The sequence below is a fragment of the Palaemon carinicauda genome, chromosome 40 (assembly GCF_036898095.1).
Source record: "Palaemon carinicauda isolate YSFRI2023 chromosome 40, ASM3689809v2, whole genome shotgun sequence".
Lineage (NCBI taxonomy): Eukaryota > Metazoa > Arthropoda > Malacostraca > Decapoda > Palaemonidae > Palaemon > Palaemon carinicauda.
This window is the reverse complement of record NC_090764.1, coordinates 66422927-66443964: the sequence shown is the minus strand read 5'-3', so window position 1 is coordinate 66443964 and position 21038 is coordinate 66422927. Positions and strand designations below refer to the sequence as shown.

General features: G+C 40.6%; 1 protein-coding gene across 1 annotated transcript in view; it reads left to right on the top strand.

The window, feature by feature from the left end:
• The window catches only part of Rheb (Ras homolog enriched in brain), a 38999-nt gene that overhangs the window by 13119 nt on the left and 4842 nt on the right, over window positions 1-21038 (top strand). The window contains exons 2-4 of the mRNA XM_068363844.1: window positions 1430-1521; window positions 5505-5692; window positions 16958-17087. Coding sequence (XP_068219945.1) covers window positions 1430-1521; window positions 5505-5692; window positions 16958-17087 — 410 coding nt within the window. The remainder of the gene's footprint in view (window positions 1-1429; window positions 1522-5504; window positions 5693-16957; window positions 17088-21038) is intronic.

Here is a 21038-nt window from a genome sequence, read left to right as displayed (position 1 = left end):
AGTCTCTAGACTTCTTCAGCTTTGGGGGTTTGAGACCGATGATCAATCTCTTTGACAAACACTTTAAGATGGAGATAGTGAGCGCAATAAAACAAGCCATCAGGAAGAATGAATTCATGATCCTAGTAGATCATGAAGATGTGTACTTTCATATGCCTGTTGTCCTTCAGTCACTGAGAAAATTCCTCCTCATTTCCATTAGCGAAAAGGTCTACCAATTCAAAGGTTTGTGCACTCAACTAGTGACCACACCTAACATATTCACTAGCCTTTGAGCTGGACCAGAGATTGCAGATGCAGATGAGTCTCATAACTGAGCATCTCTCTTTTCAAACAAGATTATTAAGAAGTATCTCCCCATCCTGCCGTACAAGGGGGAAGATGGATTGAATATTCAAACCCATTTATCAGATGTGCATATATTCAAACGACATATCTCGTACTTGGGTATACTGTAGTGGGGCTCCAAGCTAATGTTTCATCTCCATGCTGAGACTGTTGAAGAGGTTGGCAGGAGTCCTCGCCTCCTAATTAGGGCCAGGTGCTTTGACATTTCTCGGGAAAATTAAACCAGTCAATAATTTTGTTCGTAGGGACTTCGTACCCTTTAAGGATGAGTCTTGTATTGAAGGTTGAAGGTTTGTATTTGTGTATGAATAATTCATATATTTTTAAATAATTTGTATTTTCCCAAGTATATAACCGTGGTGCCTTTAAGTTACACATCTTGACTCGACCACCCTGCAATACCCAGACCTGAGGTCAACCTTCAAAAGCACTACTATCATCATTGATAGTCATAACGACCTTGTTATGTTTTGACTGCTGTTCCATTTTCACTGAAGTCCTACTCCTATTAAAGGACTTTGGGTTTTTATAGTTAAGAAAAATAAAAATTACTTTTCATATACAGTATGTGATTTTTCCTAAATCTTTCATCAAATTTCCACTTGTACTTCAATCAATTGTCTTGAGGCTAGTTAAGTGGCTGAATTATCTCAAGCAGGTGGGCGAAACCCTCAATTCACAGACCTGACAACTATTAATTGCTTTGTCTCGTTACTCAACTTCAACGGCTATTTCCAGCTTATGCCATATTTATATTAAATTGATATAGGGTTGGTTTGATCATTTCTAGATTGCAAGTTTCCTTTTTGATTGTTAAAATTATGGGTTGGTGACAAACTTTTGAAAGCATGAAAGAGCCAGCATAATTTCTTATTAATTAATTTCAGTATTTTTATTAATATATTTATACAAGATTAAGCACAATTGTTTTTCATCATACTGTATTTACATGTTATGAATAAAATTTATAGAGGGTTACAATTTGGAGATCAGTTTATACCCATTTGAATGTTTAGTGTGTGCATGAAAGTAGTTTTTGCAATGAGTGTTTAAATATTCATAATATTTTTTATGTCCCCAGGAAAGTCATCTTTGTGTATCCAGTTTGTGGATGGCCATTTTGTTGATAGCTATGATCCAACAATAGAGAATACTTTCACCAAGAAAATTAAAGTAAGTTACATTTTTCTAGTTGACATTGTCTTAATTTTTTCAATGCTAATAAAAGTGATTGGCATTTTATGTGCTTTAATATTTTTTATACTGTATGTAGAACACTACAAATTTTATGTAATTTGTATTATTCCTAGCTATACAAATTGGAGTCATTTACTGTATATGGGGTTACTACTAAACATGGCCTATCAAAAATTTGGTTGATTGCATCATGCTTCGTTGCTGGGTAAACACAGCACAAGCGCAAGGAGCAAGTGGACACTTGTTCACAATGCCTCCTCATAACACTCGCCGGGTCAAAGACCTGCTGGGTGGTTGAGGTGGGAACTTTGGTAAATGACTTAAGATTGTATAGCTACTAAATACAAATTATATAAAATTTGTAGTTTATTTCTACACGGGTACAAACATCTGAGTCATTTATATGGGGATTTTTCCTTATTATTATTATTGTTAGTTAAGCTACAGCCCTAGTAGAAAAAGCAAGATGCTATAAGCCCAGGGGCTCCAACAGGTAAAAATAGCCCAGTGAGGAAAAGAAATTAGGAAATAAATAAATGAAATGAGAAATAAACAATTTAAATGAAATATTTTATAGACAGTAACAACATCAAAACAGATATTTCATTTATAAACTATAAAAAGACTCTTGTCAGCCTGTTCAACATAAAAACATTTGCTGCAAGTTTGAACTTTTGAAGTTATACCGAATCAAATACCCGATTAGGAAGACCATTCCAAAACTTGGTCACAGCTGGAATAAAACTTCTAAGAGTACTGTGTAGAATTGAGCCTCATGATGGAGAAGGCCTAACTATTAGAATTAACTGCATTTTAAACACCCAACAATGATGACCAAATTCGGGCAGGTGTCGGCAGAGATGGAAAACCCGGAGACCGAGTGCTCATTCATTGACGACTCTACACTTATTCATGAGTGCAATGAAATTGTCTTCTGTGGTGGTGGGACCTATGGCCATTGATCGACCCTTTGTTGCCTTTAAAGGATCAAAACACCTCACTGGAGTTACCATGTTGTAAATGCTCTTGTAGCCTTGGTCAGGGTTGAGTTCTCAGACCTCTGGGCCTAGCAATTCATTATGATCTATTCAGTGGAGTAAGATCCTGCCTTTTACACACACTCTCGATAAAGATCATACGTACCTGAGGGTGTGAGCCCATCTGCTCTTCATGTCTATCCTATATTCTCTACTTCTGATGGCTGGATTACCTGTGAGGCGACTCATGGCGGAGGTAGTCTTTCTAGCCCTCGACTGGCATTTTCTCGAATTTAAGATTACCATTCTCCATTAGTCGCAATCTGGGGATCTTAGAAAATTGGAAAAGTCGTATTTTACGCCCGGGTAGAGGATGAAGTATCTAGGTATACAGAGTACAAAACCCTTTATATATTATTGGTGGTTTTTGGTGTAACACTATTTGTAAAACAGTCAGGGAATTTGTCATTATTTTAGCCTCTTAGGAACCTGGCAAGGATAAATTCTTAGCATGAAACTCCTGATACATTGCAGTGTCAATGCAGGGTGTGTATGGTACTTAGAGAAGAAAGGTGTTTTAAGGAAATACTCTTTATAGTTGATATTCTGATTAGACTTTAGTAGGTTGGTCAGGGCACCAGCCACTAGTTGAGATACTACCTCTAGAGAGTTATTGGGTCCTTTGACTGGCTAGACAGTAGTACATTGGATCCTTCTCTGGTTACGGTTCATTTTTCCTTTGCTTACACATACACCAAATAATCTGGCCTATTCTTTACATATTCTCCTCTGTCCTCGTACACTGGAAAACAGAGATTACCAAACAATTCTTCTTCAATCAAGGGGTCAACTTCTGCAATGTAATGGTTCAGTGGCTACTTTTAGCTATGGTAAGCAGCTTATCTAGGAGAAGGACAATCCAAAATCAAACTATTGTTCCCTATTCTTGGGTAGTGCCGTAGCCTCTCTACCATGGCCTTCCGCTATTTTGGATTAGAGTTCTCTTGCTTGAGGGTACACTCGGGCACACTATTCTATCTTATTTCTTTTCATCTTGTTTGTTGAAGTTTTTGTAGATTATATTTGAATTTATTTTATTGTTACTGTTTAATTTAATTGTTAATTACTTTTCTTATAGTTTATCTATTTCCTTATTTCCTTTCCTTACTGGGCTATTTCCCTGTTGGAGCTCGTGGGGTGAATCTTACTTTTCCAAGTGGGGTTATAACTTAGCAAGTAATAATGAGGATGATAATTGTGAGGCATTTACCTCAACGGTATTAAGTAACTTTTCTATCTCAAAAGCCCTCTTGATACTGCATGAAGACATAAAATTCTTAAAACTATTCATGATTGAGATGAAAATTGCCTTTATTAATTTAAGCATTTATAACTCACTGGTACTTCCTAGTTAGGAGATATTGTATCTGATAGGAGATGTCAATAAAAAGGAATACCCCAAGGAAGTGTGTTCAGTGTAATGTCATATGCTATAGCTGTAGATGGGATATGGAATATTCTCTATATCATCCCCTAAGGTATTATTTCCTTTCTTTGTGAAGTATCTTTCTATATCTTTTGCTGGAGCAGGAATGGTAATGATCTAAAGAAAACTACACCTTGTATGAGTAATTGACAAAATTATTCACTGGGCTGATCTGAATTGTTTACAGTTCTCCAAAAATAAAACAGGAAAATACATCTTGATCTGGAGCTAGGTATCAAAGATTGACGGATGCCATATATACAGATAGTGTGGTTCCTTAAGATTGCCTTTAGTTATAAGTTCATGAGGGTTCCATATTTAAAAGCCCTAAATGCCAAATTTGTTCCAACACAGAGACTTACCTCGAAACACTTTCTTAGGAGTTACCTGGAACCTCCTCTCAAACGACCAGAGTTTTGTGTAGTTTACCCTACTTCCATTTAAGAGAGATCTGACAGGAGTTGGAGAATCGCACATTAATTATGGATACCATTTTTATTAGAACAAATCCATAGTAGTAGTTCTCACCCATCCTCTCTTTACGAGAGGAAGGATGTTGAAATGAATACCTATCGGTCGTCCATCCTCTGCCTGGTATTTCATTCTAGATTGCATCTCCCCTTCGTAGAAGAAAGATTCCTTTTGCTGACTTAAGTACCAGGTACGAATCAAGTACAGTACTGATTAGGTTCTGTCAGCCACTCATCCTTATGATGAGCTGATAAGAGGTTGCTGGATTCATATCCTTTGCTTTTGTATTTAACCAATGAGACTGGCATTTCAGGGGATGAAAAAAAGAAAAACCAGTTAGGGTCTAGGGAGACTTCCTACCCACAAATAAGGGGACCTCTTCATTATAAAGGATGAAAAGTTTTTATACACATACGAAAATTAACTATGTTAAAAGTAATTTGTGTTTTTCTTTGCTATACAAACCAGAACTTTAAAGTTAAACTTCTCACTTCAGTCACCTACAGTAGTTCAGTTCAGAGCTGAAGGTCAGGAATGAAGTCTTTGGTAGGCGGGTGGGTAGGGCCATTCACCCGAACTCACCACTTGTTGTTAACTACCTCATTAACGATTTTGAATGCCGTTCCAAGAATGCTGATAAATTTCTTTTATGATTTGTTATATATTGAAAACATACATAAACTTGGTATCTGAAACATTTTATAGAAATACAGCACAGACAAAAACATATCTGCTACTTACAATGTTTTCTTGATACTTATGTTAAATGATTATAGATGTCTTGTACTGTACTGTAATAATAGTTTGGTACAGTACACTAGACTATATTGCAATATATTATGATTTTACAAAAGTAATCTCTCTCTCTCTCTCTCTCTCTCTCTCTCTCTCTCTCTCTCTCTCTCTCTCTCTCTCTCTCTCTCTCTCTCTCTCTCTCTCTCTCTCTCTCTCTCTCTCTTTTTTTTTTTTTTTTTTTATTGATATGCACTACAACCTTTTTAATGTGAACATTTTATCTTTCATAGGTAAAGGGGCAGGAATATGGTTTGGAATTAGTTGACACTGCTGGCCAGGATGAATATAGTATATTTCCTGCTCACTATTCCATAGATATACATGGCTATATCCTAGTGTATTCTATTACTTCTGAAAAGTCTTTCGAAGTGGTGCAAGTTATTTACGACAAGATTCTGGATATGATGGGGAAAGTCACGTAAGTGTTATTAACAGTACTTTTAGTTTCCTTCTGTAAAAACCATTATTTGTATTTAGCCCTCATTCATGGTCCCTCAATGCCGTTGACACTGTCTTTTGATCAACAAACAAAAAAAGAGTGGTAGCAGCCATGTGGATGTGGCTATGTATTCCTAGGTTTCCAGTAGTTAACTGCCACACTTTTTATGTCTATTGCTGTAAGAAATTCACAGAATTTCCCAGATCTTTACAAACTTCTCACTTGTTTCAATTAGTTTCTTTAGTCCATATAATTCATTACTGTAGTTGCTTCAAGGGGTTTGTACTCCTTGTGAATGGTAACTAGCAAAATTGGTTAATGCATTTTAATTGTTTTTATTTATCCTTTATGGGAGCAAAATGTTTCCGGTGTTTAGGCTAGTATTAACTTTCTGAAATTTACAGGTTTTAATTGAGTGTTTTTTGTATTTAGATTATTTTTTCATATATTTTAGCCAAATTTAAGTTCTGTATACTGTATAGTACTGCATCAGTATTTATGGGTAGTTCCTTCACGAATACAGGCCTCCGCTCTTTATATAGAAGATATGATTTAGCGCAAGCTAATTTTAGCCATAAAAACTTTTTACAAGTGTCAACGACCCTCTGCTAGATAGCGTGGGGCATAGCAGGGGAAATACCAACCATGCTGCTCACACACTCCTCTAGTGCCTACTTTTCACTTTTGATTTGGCTACTGTTGAATGCAGACATTCAAATTGTTGTCTCCTGTTTACCTTACCTTAAGTCCCTTACCATATTAATTTTGTTTTTTCTTTTCCTTTTCACATGTATTTTCTTGAGGAACTGCAATCATGCAGGCTTGTCCTGGCATATTGGGCTGCTCTTACGGTCCCTTTATGTTGGCTAAGGAGACGGATTCTTGCTGACTTTGCCCTGCGTGCAGACGACACTCCCACATGGAAGATTCTCCTTGCGAAGTGTTGGAAGTGGCCATCCTCCCAATGGGAGCTATACAATACATGTTAGAAGAAGTCTAAAGGAGATTCTTCATCTTCGAGTTCATCGTTGAAGTCAAAGAATTCCCAAATTCTTTCTCTTGTGAGTAGTACTCTCCCACCTGCCTCTTCCCGTTTGGCTTCTTCTGTGGGTCGTTTCGACAAGATAACCTTGGATAACCTTATGGTAAGAAAGACCCCGTCGCTTCCCCTAGCGAAGTGGCGATGGCAGCTTCTCCTTAAATGGAGTCTTATCTCTTTTGATCCTTTGCGTCAATTGTGACCTTCCTTTGGGGATGTCTGGTTCCCCTACTAAGGAAGGGCTCTTGGAGGTGTTGATGCTAGGAGCACAGCGGGAGTGCACATCTGTCTCCGCACGGGTTGCCCTTGGCCTTTCCCCTCCCTAAGATACTGGAGGAGAGTCACCTCCAGTGGGTCTCGTGTCGTTTGCAGAAACATCCTTCGCAGTTCCTCTCCCACCTGAGGATCTGCAGGTTAGTTCTCTCCCGAGTTCCAGCCTAGTTTGGGGTGAGTGATAGGTTTGGTTAGGTTAGCAGCTGTAAGCGTTTTCTACCAAACCAACCACCATCTGAGCACACGTGTTCTCGCCAGGACGAGCGCAAGGTACTGGTTGCTTGCAAACCTTCTGTGGGAGTTCTTGCGATTGCTTGTGCGCCAGCACACATAATTTATGTTCGCGAGCTAACTGTACACGTTGTAGTGGTTTGCGGACTGTAGCTAGATGTAGCACTCAAAGTGCCTAGTGTCCGAATGCCGACCACTCCAATGTTCACTACACAAAAAGGTAAAACGATGGAATACCCAAAAACATAGGTAACAGGTCAAGAGAACTGGGCACTGGGCACCACCCCTTGATTTTATATTGGGCAAGGGGACCCAGCTAGAACTAGTTGCTTAATATTATTCAGAGGTAAGCTATTTTCAGGTTAAGCACTAAATATTAGTAGAGAAAACAAAAATAAGGAAAAAACAATGATACTAAGGGAAAAAAAAAGTCAAAATTAGTGGCTGATAAAGGGACATTTACAGGGGAAGGAAACACTTCCAGTTTATAAGATGAAGGGAAACAAAATTTATTTCATTCCAGAGAGGAAAAAAATAGAATAAGGGTGACTTATTAGCAACCGATTTAATAAGAAAACAAAAAGACAAATAATGAGGTTGACATTAATACTTTTTGTCAAATTTTAATAAGCAATAATGTAAAGAAAACTAGTATCCCTTTACACTCCAGCGTCACTATAACAAGATAAAAAAAATATGATTTGAATAACCCCCCTAAAAAAAAACAAGAACTATTCACATGCTGGACACTCATATGGGTTCCATAGTGTACATGTGTGCAAATGTTCTGTACACTGTACATATGATTATAAACTGTTGTAGAAACCAAATTAAAACTATTAGGCTGTATATACTGTGTTAATCATCAGCTCGGGCACCTGCTTGTGGCAAGGGGCAGTGACTTTTTAGGTTAGGAGCTAGCCCATCCTAGTGTAACATTTATTCGCAAATTTTTGCTTATCGTGACTGTGACTGTAACCTCACTATCCGAATGATGAGGCTTGACTGTACATACCATCGTACAATTGGAACCCTGTCATAATACATGTAAATCATTAGATCTCTTTTCTAATTCCATGGTTCTATTCCTTGGGAAAAGTCAGGTTATGCGTGACCCTCCAACCTTACGTAACCAAACATAGATAGTCTACCCTCAAGTAGACTTCTTTCATTCCCTAACATTTGGATCGGCCATCTAAGTATTGAAATTACTTAGACTCCGAAACTTTGCACAAGTGAGTTGTTCCCTTGTACGAAACTTTTAGAACTTATGCCAGTTTTACCATTCATAAACCATTTGTAAACAGAGTATTGTAATACAAAATGTATTCATCATTTCTAAGGGATTTCGGTCATAGGAAGAAGGAGGTCTCGATTGCGAACGTTGATCACTGTTCTCCAATTGAATTCCGGACACAACGAATCATTCGGGGTGCGCCAGGAAATTCGTCCTGCCTTGGCATTTCTGTCATCAAATCAGAAAAAATTGCCTGCGAGAGGAATTTGCCGGTGATTGTTAATGATCCCTAGCTGGACTTCTGCATACAATTACCTATCTGACAATGGATTGAAGATACATCTTACTCTTGCCTTTCAGAAGTAGTTGCGTGTGATCGCTAACAACTGATCCCTTGCTTGAGCGATCGGCGATTACTAGGGAGAATCACTGTAATGCCGTCTTACTGGCTACTCTGGTATTACTGATCCGTAAGCATACATACACGACCAACTCCCATTGGATTGAAGGTAGGTAGAGGGCAGGATTTACCATTCCCATACAGAACAGTTGCTTGCATGACTCGACAGCAATCGACTTGAGATGTTTACTTGCTGATCAATCTCTTGGCTCCTCGAGCTCTACCAATGAGAATTGATCTTTTGCTGGAGATTCAAGGTCGTTGTTCTTCTTAATTGATCTTGCTAACCCTTCGGGGAGGAGCAACAGATCCAAGTCTTCCGGGGGTCTTGCGCAACGTTGCACACACATTCATCAAGCCCTAGCAAAATGGGTGGGCGAGCTCCTCCACCTGAAGGAAGTATGTGCATGATCCAGGTTGCTCGCCAACTTCATAGCGAGTTTGTAAGAGCCGACTCATCCACACGTCTTGCTTCGGCATCCCATTCGCCACAGGTGCGCAATACCTCGGTAGCCTGCACGTACTCACCACCACAGTATGCACTAGCAGTGAGACAGGAGGTGTGGGTGCCCGCCACCTTACCTGCGCACTCCTATACAAGTGCTTGCCGATCCTCGCCTCATAACATTCACATCGGCAATATTCCCCTTTCCATTTGGTGGTTCAGTAATCGTGCTCGGTGAGGATCACCGCCTTTGGGGACACACTCCCCCACTTCCTTTTCCCACTACTTCGGTAGTAGGCGAGAGCACGTTGGTTCACAATGCTCGCATAGAGCGTACATGCCTCCTTATGGAGAACTGGTATATCTAGGAATGAAGAGTGATACCATACTAGGCAAAGTCTCTCCATTCAAAGAAAGAATAGAGACAAAATGGGCTGGATGCCTGTTTGCTGCCAGTATAGCAGTGGCAAAGGGGGTTGGGGCAGCTGGCTTCCTTGGAGAAATTGGTACCCAACAGTAGCCTGCACATATGCTCTTCACAGTGGCAGCTAAAGACCTCTTGGTCTCAGCATTTAGACCCTTCGAACATTATGATTCAAATAGGGGGAGAGCAAAAGAGAGTCCTGAGCTGGTGGGTGTCCGACTCCAATCTACTTGGGGGATTAGACCTTCTCTCTCCTCCCCCCAGAATTTATGCTCTTCACAGATGCCTCAAAAGAAGTTAGTGCTTCTTTTGTACCACACAGCTTCCGGTCTCTGGTCTGAGTCTGAGCGACAGTGCCACATAAAAACTCCGGGAAATGAGGGCAACATTCCTAGCCCTCGAGCAATTCCATCAGCTCCGTTCAGGGCACTCCGTGGTGCGGGGAAAATGACAACGCCACAGTAGGGACATACATAAACAGCCAAGGAGGTACTTTTCACAGTCCCTATGCCATCTATCTGTGGGAATCTGGAGATGGGTGGAAGACATCTTGGAATCCATATCAGCCTGTTTCATCCCAGACAAGAAGAATGTGCTGGTGTACAATTTGAGTTGCAAAACTCAGATTGTAGGCTCCAAATGGTCTTTGAATAACAGATAGCCAACAAAGTCTCGACTTTGTTGGGTTCGCCAGCAATCGACCTGATTGCGACGTCCCTTACCGGAGATTTCCGGTGTACTGCCTCCATTACCAGATCCCCATGCAGTCTGACAGGACACCTCCCAACATCTGTGGGACAACTTGGACATTTCTGCATTCCCCTTCATCTGCCTAGTAAGAAGGTTTTTGAACAAGGTAGGGGCATCGCAAAACTTCACGATGACCATACGTGAAGATCTTCCACCGAGCAATAGCTTCACCACGACTTCACGCCGGGGGGTTCTCCAGCATCTCCTCACAGGACAATGATTTTCGCAACCGGTTGCGAGGAGGAGGGCAGGAGACTTCTGCGAGTCATTTTCCGCCTTATACTAGGCAAAGTGGTCCGTCTTTTGTGGTTTGTGTCATGGATGGGGTATCGCTTCCCTCGGTGCTATCATCCCAACAATAGTAAAGATTTTCTTGTAGTACTTGAGAGAGGGAAAACCTGTGCTCAGTCTCAGCAGTAAAAGGCTACCACTCAACCTTGAGCCTTGCCCTTAGATTGAACAGAGTTAACATTTCCTCCTCAAAAGAATTAGCTCTCCTCATACGAAGTTTCAAGCTCACTTGCCCTTAGTCAGACGTCAGACCTACGCCTTGGCATGTAGTTCACGTACTGCATTCTCTGAGAGGGATACTTTTCAAACTGCGTAGTCAGTCATCAGACCATGATTTGACCTTGAAGACGGTTTTTCTGGTAGCCCTGGCCTCTGCAGAGAGAGTCGGCAAGCTACATGGTCTGTCCTACAATGTCGTCCATTTAGGGGTATGGCGACGAGTGACACTCAACTCAGTCCTTGAGTTTGTGGGTAAGACTCAAGATCCGGTGTTAACAGATCCAAAATTCAGACCCTTCCGGATTGAAAGTCTCTGTTATGTAACAGATGTCCCAGAGCAGCTATTACTCTGCCTTTCAAGGGCTCTTAGGAAATACCTCCAGAGCTCACCCTCATTTCAGCAGACTCTTCGTGAGCACAGGAAGGATCAAAGGGAAGAGAATGAAGAACTCATTGGCTTCCTGGATTAGGTAAGTGATTGAGCAAGCCATACAACCAGACTCCTCGCATTTTGGTCGTCGACTCTGAGCTCACAATGTCTAGGGTGCCAGCACGCCCCTGGCATTCTAGGAGAACTTCTATGTGACGCAGGCACTACATGCGGGCATGGGGAAAAGGCAAACCACGTCCACCGCACAATCCCTGCAGGACAAAACGCACAGTAACCTAGATACTTTTAATTTAGGGCCTGTGGTCGCTACACAAAACGTGGTCGATAACACCTCAGCTCCCTGTAGGACAAGTAGCAGTCGGTTGAGGGTAGATGTTACTCGTGAGTAAGTCTAGAATGGATGTGTGAAAGACTGACCACTTAAATTTCACTCTCCCCTCCCTTGTGGTGGGGTCCAGCATCCATGGAACTCTGCAAGCTGACCTCCTCTAACTGCTGGTGGGTACGGTCATCTCTTGTGTAGCCTGGTATGTGTATATATTTGTTATGTCCCCGATCTTCAAGGGAAGTAGAGTCGAGCAATATCCAGGTTAAGTACAAAGTTTAAATCAATTTTATACTTACCTGGTCAAGTCACATAGCTAAATTCTTAAACCTGACATGGATTGCCAAGGCTGTTAACCCTCAGGGGTTAATGAGGTGTCAGGGTGTCTCTAAACAGTTTGTGCGAAGCACAATTGTAACTCCCTGGGTCATTCACCACCCAGTTGGTTTTAGGATTTCACCCGCCATGGAGTTATTATCTACTGTAAAAAGCATAAGGGCTTATATATAGTGTTGAAACAAATGTCAAATTTGGAAAAAATTTTCATTTTTCCAACTATACAAACCTGGAGCTCTTTTACACACACACTGGTCTTGCCATCACCTTCCCCCGTTAGCCTAGTTCTGCTGCAATTGTAAAGTGATGGTTTGTTACCTGTGCAGTTGTGAGCAGGGTGGCTGGTCTAACCCCTGCTTCCCTTCCGCTAACTAATGAAGAGTAATTACGCCTTGTAAAAAAATTTAACGGCTTGTTTCTGCCGTCTCCGAATTATATCGCACTGGTAAAAAGCTCCAGGATTGACTAGTTAGGAAAAATACAAATTATTTCCAAATTTGTCATTTTTTGTCAAAGCTCCTCTGTTTATCATCATGTTAGTAACAGTCTTCTTAGTGATGCAGGTGGACTGTGTAGGATTTAAGCTTTATAGTCAGTTCTTACTTGCAAGCTTAAATTTTCCCACTGCCCCCTATGTAAAGCAAATTTCACGGATAATAAGCGATACTAAACTCTACAGATAGTGAAATGAGTTTTGGCTAAAGGATTTAGTAGTGTTAATAGTATGCTTGCCCTGTGGTAGGGGTGTAAGAATACTCCCATTGTACGTCTTGCGTGTCATAGAAAGTGACCAAAAGGATAGCTACTGCCTTCCAGTTTTGTTTTTCAGTAAAACTGCCAATAACTGTGGAAACTGCAACCTTGCAGTTGTACTATGTAGTCAAATGTTAGTCCCACCGCCTATAACTATGGTTGATGACTGCAAGGGCATGTGATCGTAAAAACCTTCTGCCAAATTATTGACCATGTTTGATGTACTGTACAGTGAACCCTCGTTTATCGCGGTAGATAGGTTCCAGACCCGGCCGCGATAGGTGAAAATCCGCGAAGTAGTGACACCATATTTACCTATTTATTTAACATGTATATTCAGACTTTTAAAACCTTCCCTTGTACGTAGTACTGTTAACAAACTACCCTTTAATGTACAGAACACTTAATGCATGTACTAACGTACCCTAAACTAAAACAGGCACAAATATTAAGGGCGACTTTATATCATGCGTTTCCTAAACACGCCAAAAAGCATGATAAAAAATGGCAACCAATGTTTTGTTTACGCTTATCTCTGATTATAATGAAGAAACAAACGCATTTACACATCTGTGTATAGGTTAGTTTCTGCATCGATTATATTGATTATTCAGTACAGTATGTTGATTTGGTTATTACTAATGTTTTACTTAATTTTCCTTAGGACTTCCAAATGAAATGTTTTTCTTTATGACGCCGCCTGAAACGACGGCGTCATAAAGTAAGCTCAGTAAACAAACTAAGGAATTTAACGCGCATGATGAAAGTGATAAATAATGATATTACAGTAAAAGCTTTAATAAAATATGTTATTATAAATATTATTTACCGTATCTATATAAAATCATACATACGTAGCAAAGCAGGAAAACAATCTACGAGAGAGAGAGAGAGAGAGAGAGAGAGAGAGAGAGAGAGAGAGAGAGAGAGAGAGAGAGAGAGAGAGTTGTTTTACATACGTAAATGTAAATCTAAAAAAAAAAAAATAGCCCCATTTCATATAAAATAGATTACAAATATTTTACTTTATCATATTACAGTAGTCTGTATAATACTGTAAAGTTCAGTACAGTATGTTGTTGTTAAAGTCGTGGCGATGAAATTCTCACGAAACAAAAACACGCCATTTGAGTACAACAGCTGATCTCTCTCTCTCTCTCTCTCTCTCTCTCTCTCTCTCTCTCTCTCTCTCTCTCTCTCTCTCTCTCTTCGTGTTATACAATACTTGCATTTAGATGAAGAAACTAAAATTAGTTTTCTTAGTGTCAATTAAATACGAAACAAAATAATTAGGCCGAGTCTACATCCATTTCAATCATAGCTAAAAATACGGCATCCGATTTCATCAGCAAACCACTATTTTTTTGGGAAATATCATTTTATTCTAGAAAATTGCCACTCTTTAAATAGTTAATTGCACATTAAGAAAGCGTGTACTTTTGTTTTTAAATTTCGGGTTTGTTTTAAAAATCGAGTATTGTTGACTTCTTTTTTTTTTTTTTACTTTTGGCTGTGATTAGATCAGCTGTCATCTAGCTGCCGCTCTTGAGTGTGTACGAATACACTAACAAAGTATCATTTATACCATTTCTTAACTTATTCAAACCGTCTACAGTATACAGTTGATATTACATAAGCACCAATGTGTTATAACCTATCAAATTTTTTTGTTTATTACATTTAAACCCCCCCCCCTCTCTCTCTCTCTCTCTCTCTCTCTCTCTCTCTCTCTCTCTCTCTCTCTGTGGGATACTTTTCACTACCTCCCATTCCTTACCTCTCTCTATCTCTCTAACAAATGATATGTTTGTTGCTCCTCAAAGTTTCATTTATATTGAAAATCAATCACGATTCAATTTTCCTTACTTTCTCCAATCTCGCACCATCGGTCACATCGCGGTATTTTCGATATTTCTGGAAAATCCGCGATATATGTATATACACGGGTTATGAAAAAAATCCGCGAAGTGGTGAATCCGCGAAGTGGTGAATCCGCGATGGTCGAACCGCGAAGTAGCGAGGGTTCACTGTAATTAGAAATGTGGGTGTGGCCAGGACATTCCTTGTAAGTGATGCATGTCAGGATTCCGTTAAACGGTATTGGCGTGATAAATGGACGAGGGCAACCGCAAGGTTCACGACTGCGGCCAAAGAAGCTAGTGACAGAATGGAAGATCAGAGCAGGTACTTGGAATGTCAGTACTCTAACAGGAAGATTGAGGCAGATAGTGGATGTGATGGAGAGGAGGAGGAGATATATCAATAGAAAGGAAGTAAACTAGAGAGACAGGAAATGGTATAAACTCTATATTATAGCGGATCATGACAGGGAAGAAATGGATTTGAGGTCATAGTAGGTAATAACTGGAAGGAAAAAGTGGTAGAAGTAAAGAGAGTAAATGATAGTCTTAAAGATTCCAATAATTATATGAGATCTTATGGTAAATATAATTTCAACATATCCCCCTCAGATTGGTTGCCAAGAACAAGAATTATTTATGCAAGAATTTGAAGCAGCTATTAGAACAGTGAAAGAGGAGGAGAAGCTAATCATAGTAGCAGATATGAATGGCAATGTATGGGAAAGAAGAGATGGATACGAGGTACATGGATGTCATGGGTTTGGAATTAGAAATAAAAAGGGGCAGTATGGTATATATTAGAGATGGCTCAGAGTTTTGAATTATTGGTGTGTAATGAACACCTGGTTTCAGAAGTTGGATAACCACCTGATAACCTATGAAAGAGGAATGGAAAACCAAATAGATTACATCCTGGTTTGATGAGTTAGAATCAATGTGATGAACTGTAAAGTGATTTTGGGTGAAGAGGCATGTGTTAAACAACAGACTAGTAGGGATAGATTTTAGAATAAGGGGTAGAAAACCCAAGAAGAGAAAGAGGAGATCTAGAATTAAGGTTTAAGACCTGGAAGTAGAAAAGGTAAAGCTGAGCAGTTTAGGAGTGTTGTGAGAGAGAGAGACAATTAGAAAGGTTGAACATAGAGATTGGATAGGGTAACAGAGGGGACAATATCTGGGGGGTGTGAAAGAAATATGTGTTGGGAAAACAAGAGGAATTATTGGGAAGAAGCCGTGGATATGTAGTGTTGAAAGGAGAAAAGTGTTGGTAGGAGAGAAAGGTGCAAGAGTCAGTTAAAAGCAAATCAAAGGCATTTAAGGATTAGAAAGTAAGGCATGCTTAGGGTGCAGAGAGGAGGAAAGTAGGTATAGCTAATCGGAGAGTGGTAGGGCAGTTGGATGAAAGTCTAGGAACAAGGGAAGTAGATGATGATATCTATAAGATCTCAAACTTGAGGAAAAGGCAAAAACACCATTTGGGGCAACAGAGACTCATCAAGGATAGAGATGAACATATATTGTATAGGGATGAAGACACTTGATAGAGGAAATGGAGAGAATATTTTGAGCACTATTAAGTTATATTGTTAGAAAAAAAAGAGTGTAGTATTACAAAAGGACTTGAAAATTCAACTTTACCATTTTACATGGTTGAGTATTATTTGCTGCATTTGGTTTTAAAGTAAATGCATACAGTACTGTACTCATTTATTTAACAGGATAGGGTGAGTTGCAACTGATACCTTTATAAGTGAATTTTCAAGCCTTAGGTAATAATGTTTATTTTCTCTTATTAGGTGTTATAGAACCGAATGCTTTCCTCTATTTGGCTTAATGCAACTTTGAATACTTTAGCATTTTCTCTGTTTATTTTTCTATTTAGATGAAGGAATAGGGTATATGGTATTATCCTTGAAGATGCATCTATTATCCTGGGGCAGGTGTCTGTTACCTAGTCCACAAGAATGGTGCGATCTGGCTTTACTTCTGTTTTTGTTTAATTAACAACATTTTTCAAATGTACTTTTGAAAATCTAATTGTATTATAACCCTAGGTATCCACATGCTATTTTTCTAGGGCAAAGATTAATGAGTTTGGAACCCTATTGCTCTTTTCTAATTAAGGCAAAACACAAAAGGGCTGAAAAGCCATAAATACAGGAGCAGGAAGGAAACTCAAAAACTGACAGAAGGAAAGTCATTATAATTTTGTGATTGTTGTGCTGTATCATTTTATTTGAATATCTCAGATGATATTTTGATTTTCAGAGTGCCAATAGTGTTAGTGGGTAACAAGAATGATCTTCACATGGAACGAGTAGTCAGTTCTGATGAAGGCCGTAAGGTGGCAGAAAACTGGAAGGCTGTATTTCTGGAGACTAGTGCCAAGCAACACGAGGTAATTACACTATTGCCTTTCATGTTTTTTCATTGACTTGTTACTTTTCATGATTGTGCCTATGTTCCTATAGTTGGTATATAGATTTTTGTCAGATTTGGATAAGGTTTCCATTTAGAAAGGCTCTATTTGTGGGTTCATCATAAATTTTAGCTTTAAGTTGTGAAACTTTCTCTCTCACTAAGTTCAGAAGTACTACTTATAAATTCATAATGGGTGTATGAGATACCTTGAGATGTCATTTACAAATAAAAGCCATATGGAAATTAAAATAATTCTTTTATCCTACCAAAGAGTATAACACATGGTTGTATCTCACACTTGAGAGTATTGTGCTAAAATTAGCTGCTCCTCTTAATTTTAGCTTCCCCTACTTTCCTCAGCCAGGCAATAAAGACTTCTGGATTTTAGCCTTTATTACTGAATTGTGTAAAGGCTATTTGTTCCGTAACTGGAATACAAACCATGCTATTTAAAGTGGGTATTACTTTCGGCGTAGCTGAAAGGACGAGCCATTAAAATTTTAACGAGGGTTTACTACCCCACCGCTAGTTACGGGGGGGGTAGGGAGGGTAGTTAGCTACCCTCCCCCCTCACACACCTGTGTGGTAAGCCCACTTTTACTTTGGCTCGGGTGGTGATCGGACGTGTCCGCTTTCACCCTCGCCTCTTTGACAGCCATTAATGCTTTTTGTCTTTTTATTTACTTTTTCTTATACTTGTGATATATATAAACATTCTTATGTTTATGTATATATTTGTGTATAGAAATGTAGTAAGTTTTTGTTTCAGTGTTTGTGCTGTGTGTGTAGTGTACGACAACATCACCGGCATAGTGCTAGGCCACCTCGGTTCCACGTTGTGGGGTACGGCCTCTCCCTCTTGGTCCATCGGCTTTTCCGTTAACTTGGCCGCCGTGGGGAATCGTCATCGCTCGACTTTCTTCATTCATCTATTATCTTCGCTGTTCCTCCTTCCCTACGGGGAACTTGGATTCTCAGCGAAGGGAATGTGGGAGTTTAATTTACCTACGGTCTCTCTCTCTACTCGAGGTCGTTCACACCTTACTACTACTACTACTACGTACTATTACGGAAGCTCCTTTCCCGTTGCGGGTTGGGTTGCTATTCCGTTTATTTGTTTCAATTATTTTTAATGAAATCTAATTGTATTTTTAACTTTTCGGCTTCTCTGTGAAGAATACTTTCCTTCGGGGGTCAGTGGTTCCTACTATTTGTGATCATTCTTAGATGAATTACATAATTATAATTCTGTTTTTGTTACAGTTTTCCGCCCTCCCCCTACTCCTGTGAATGTCATTGGGGGAGGAGGGCGCATACTTAATTTTTAATTCTTATGTTTTGCTTTTCCCTCGGGGTTACTCTTCGGAGTTCCTACCGGGGGAATTTCAGTTAAATAATTATTTAACTTTATTTTCCCAGTTAACTATGCAGTTTTTCTTCGTTTGACTAAAGTGTGCCAACGAAGCAGAGCTGTCCTGTTTGTGCCTGGGGAGTCTGCTGTCGCTGCTGTTTCTCTAGAACATCGTCATGGGCGTTATCCCTTCTCTTAGAAGTCCTCCCGTGACAACTGTTAGCTCTTCAGTTCATTTAGAACACTTAGGAGGTTCGCCTCCAGGGGTAGGTAACTTCCCTTCCGAGGGAGGTTCCCTTCCCAGGTGTGAGAGCTTCCCTCTGCAGAGGGGGAACTTCTCATACCTTAATATTCCTGGTGGGTTTTCCTGGTCCTCAGCCGGTTATGCTCTTGGTGCTGAGCGACTGCATTTGTAACCATGCTCAAGGAGCTGAGCGGTTGCAAAGCTGGGCGCATGAAAACTTCAGGTGGCTATGCTCTTGGGGCTGAGCGGTCGCGCCTGCAGCTTTGCTCAAGGGGCTGAGCAGCTGCAGGATCAGTCTGGTCATCTCTCTCGTTCGCGAGGGAGGCCACTCTTAAGGACTCCTCTTCGGAGGATTGCTCCTTATAGGTCAGCTCGCTGATCCAACGGCCCTAAGGGGCGCCATCACCAGTGTCTTCAAGTCTCTTCTTCTACGAAGTGTTCACCTCTCTTGTTCGCGAGAGAGGTCACTCATAGAGACCCCTCTTTGGAGGATTGTTCCTGATTAGACCTGCTGTCTTGCCAACTCCGTTCCTGGCTGCTGACTCTGTGGGCGCCCTCGCATCCCGTTATCCAACGGGCACTGGTCCCTTCGGGACAAAAGGGGCTTTCTCACATTGTGAGTAAGTCCCTTAAGCGCCAGGTATCCCCTGCGCGCCAACGTTCTCCTGTGCGCTCATTGCGCGCAAGTGCTCGCCTGCTGTTCCTGAGACTGCCATCCAGAGACATCCTGTTCCAGGGACTGCGCGCCAACGTTCACCTGCGCATCAGCGCACATCGTTGGAGTTTCCTGAGATAGCGCACAGGCACTCACCAGTGATTCAGCCTGCGAGTGTCTCCTAGTCTCTTCTACGAAGGGCTCCTCTCCCGTTCTCGGGAAAGGTCTCTCATAGAGACCCTTCCTCGGAGTATCAAGCAAATCTTCCAGCTCTACCTTGCACTGCAACGAAGGACTTCGGCTCTGGACTCTGAAGTAGTCCTGCCTACGGTCCTCATCGAAGGATGACCACCCCTTTTTAAGGACACATCCGAGTTCCTGATCGTCCTGTCAGCTGACTCTGCATCCTAGCGCACTAGCGCGCGCGTGCATGCTCGCCAACGATCTTCGTACGCGCATAAGCGCCGACGATCTCATAAAAAGCTGATCCTTGCTCCATCCTATAAAGCCTTAAAGGCCACTCATTAATGGCAGAGGCAAGGGACAGTGATGTTGCCCTATCAAGCAGGACAATGCCCAAGTCCCTTCTCCACTCAAACTAGGACCAAGGAGGGCCAGGCAATGGCTGCTGATGACTAAGCAGATAGACTTACAGGCCTCCCCAAACCCCCTCATAATGTGAAAAGATTGCTTTCTTATTACCATTTTTTGTTGATATTCAATTTCAGGACAATTAGAGCCTTACAGGTTGGTCTGGTCAAATGAGACACCACCTGAAGTAAATCCAAGCCGTACAACATGCGTGTTTGGTGCTCAGCTTGTTCAGGGCACCTTAGGAGGTGTAAATACATTAGAAAAGAAGGATCCTCAACCAATTCCATCCACAGAGATTTCTTCTTGTAAAGTAATTGGGTTGACTTGCTAATCTTTTCCTTTCACACATGAGGCGTGTACAATATGAAGGGTATTTTGTAATTTTTCTAAAAATACAAATAATGCCAGAAATCTTTAGAAATTCACCATTTTTAAACACCAATTATTTTGTGAAACTTTTTCTTGATGAAAACTTTGGAATAGGAAAGATTACACTTCCAAACGGAAGGCTTAAGATAAAGCTCCCACGTCTTAGCCTCACACCTCTCAACGGATTGTTACGACTATATAAAAAGCAATAAGCTGGCAGGTAAGCACTGGGATCCTGTGCATATGGTGCTCCTGCTATTCATATTGCCAGATTTGTTACAGTAACAAGTGTCTCTTAAGGGGACCGTCTGCCATGGTGTTAACTTGCTTAAGCAGTATGAGTAGGGAAGCTAAAATTTACTACTGGAATGACGGAGAGATCAGGGCTACTGTCGTTAGAGGGGAAGTTTCTGTTTTTTTTTTTCCAGAAAATCTTAAGTTACTAAAACTGATAGCATTATGATTTATGGTTATACATTGAAGTAACTTTTTTTTTTTTTTTTTTTTGTTCCAACACTGAGTACTTGCTCAGGTCTCGATCTTCAGTATGTTTTTGGTCACGTCGGCGTTAACACCCTGGCGCTCTCTCTTAACCCAGTGCGATCCTTTGTGTCCCCAACCCCTTTGTGTCTCACGCGGTCCCCACGTGGTCCCTTTGTGTGCTTCCCTATCCTTTCCCACTGTGTTCCTGTGTCTCATAGAAAACGGGAGTAGG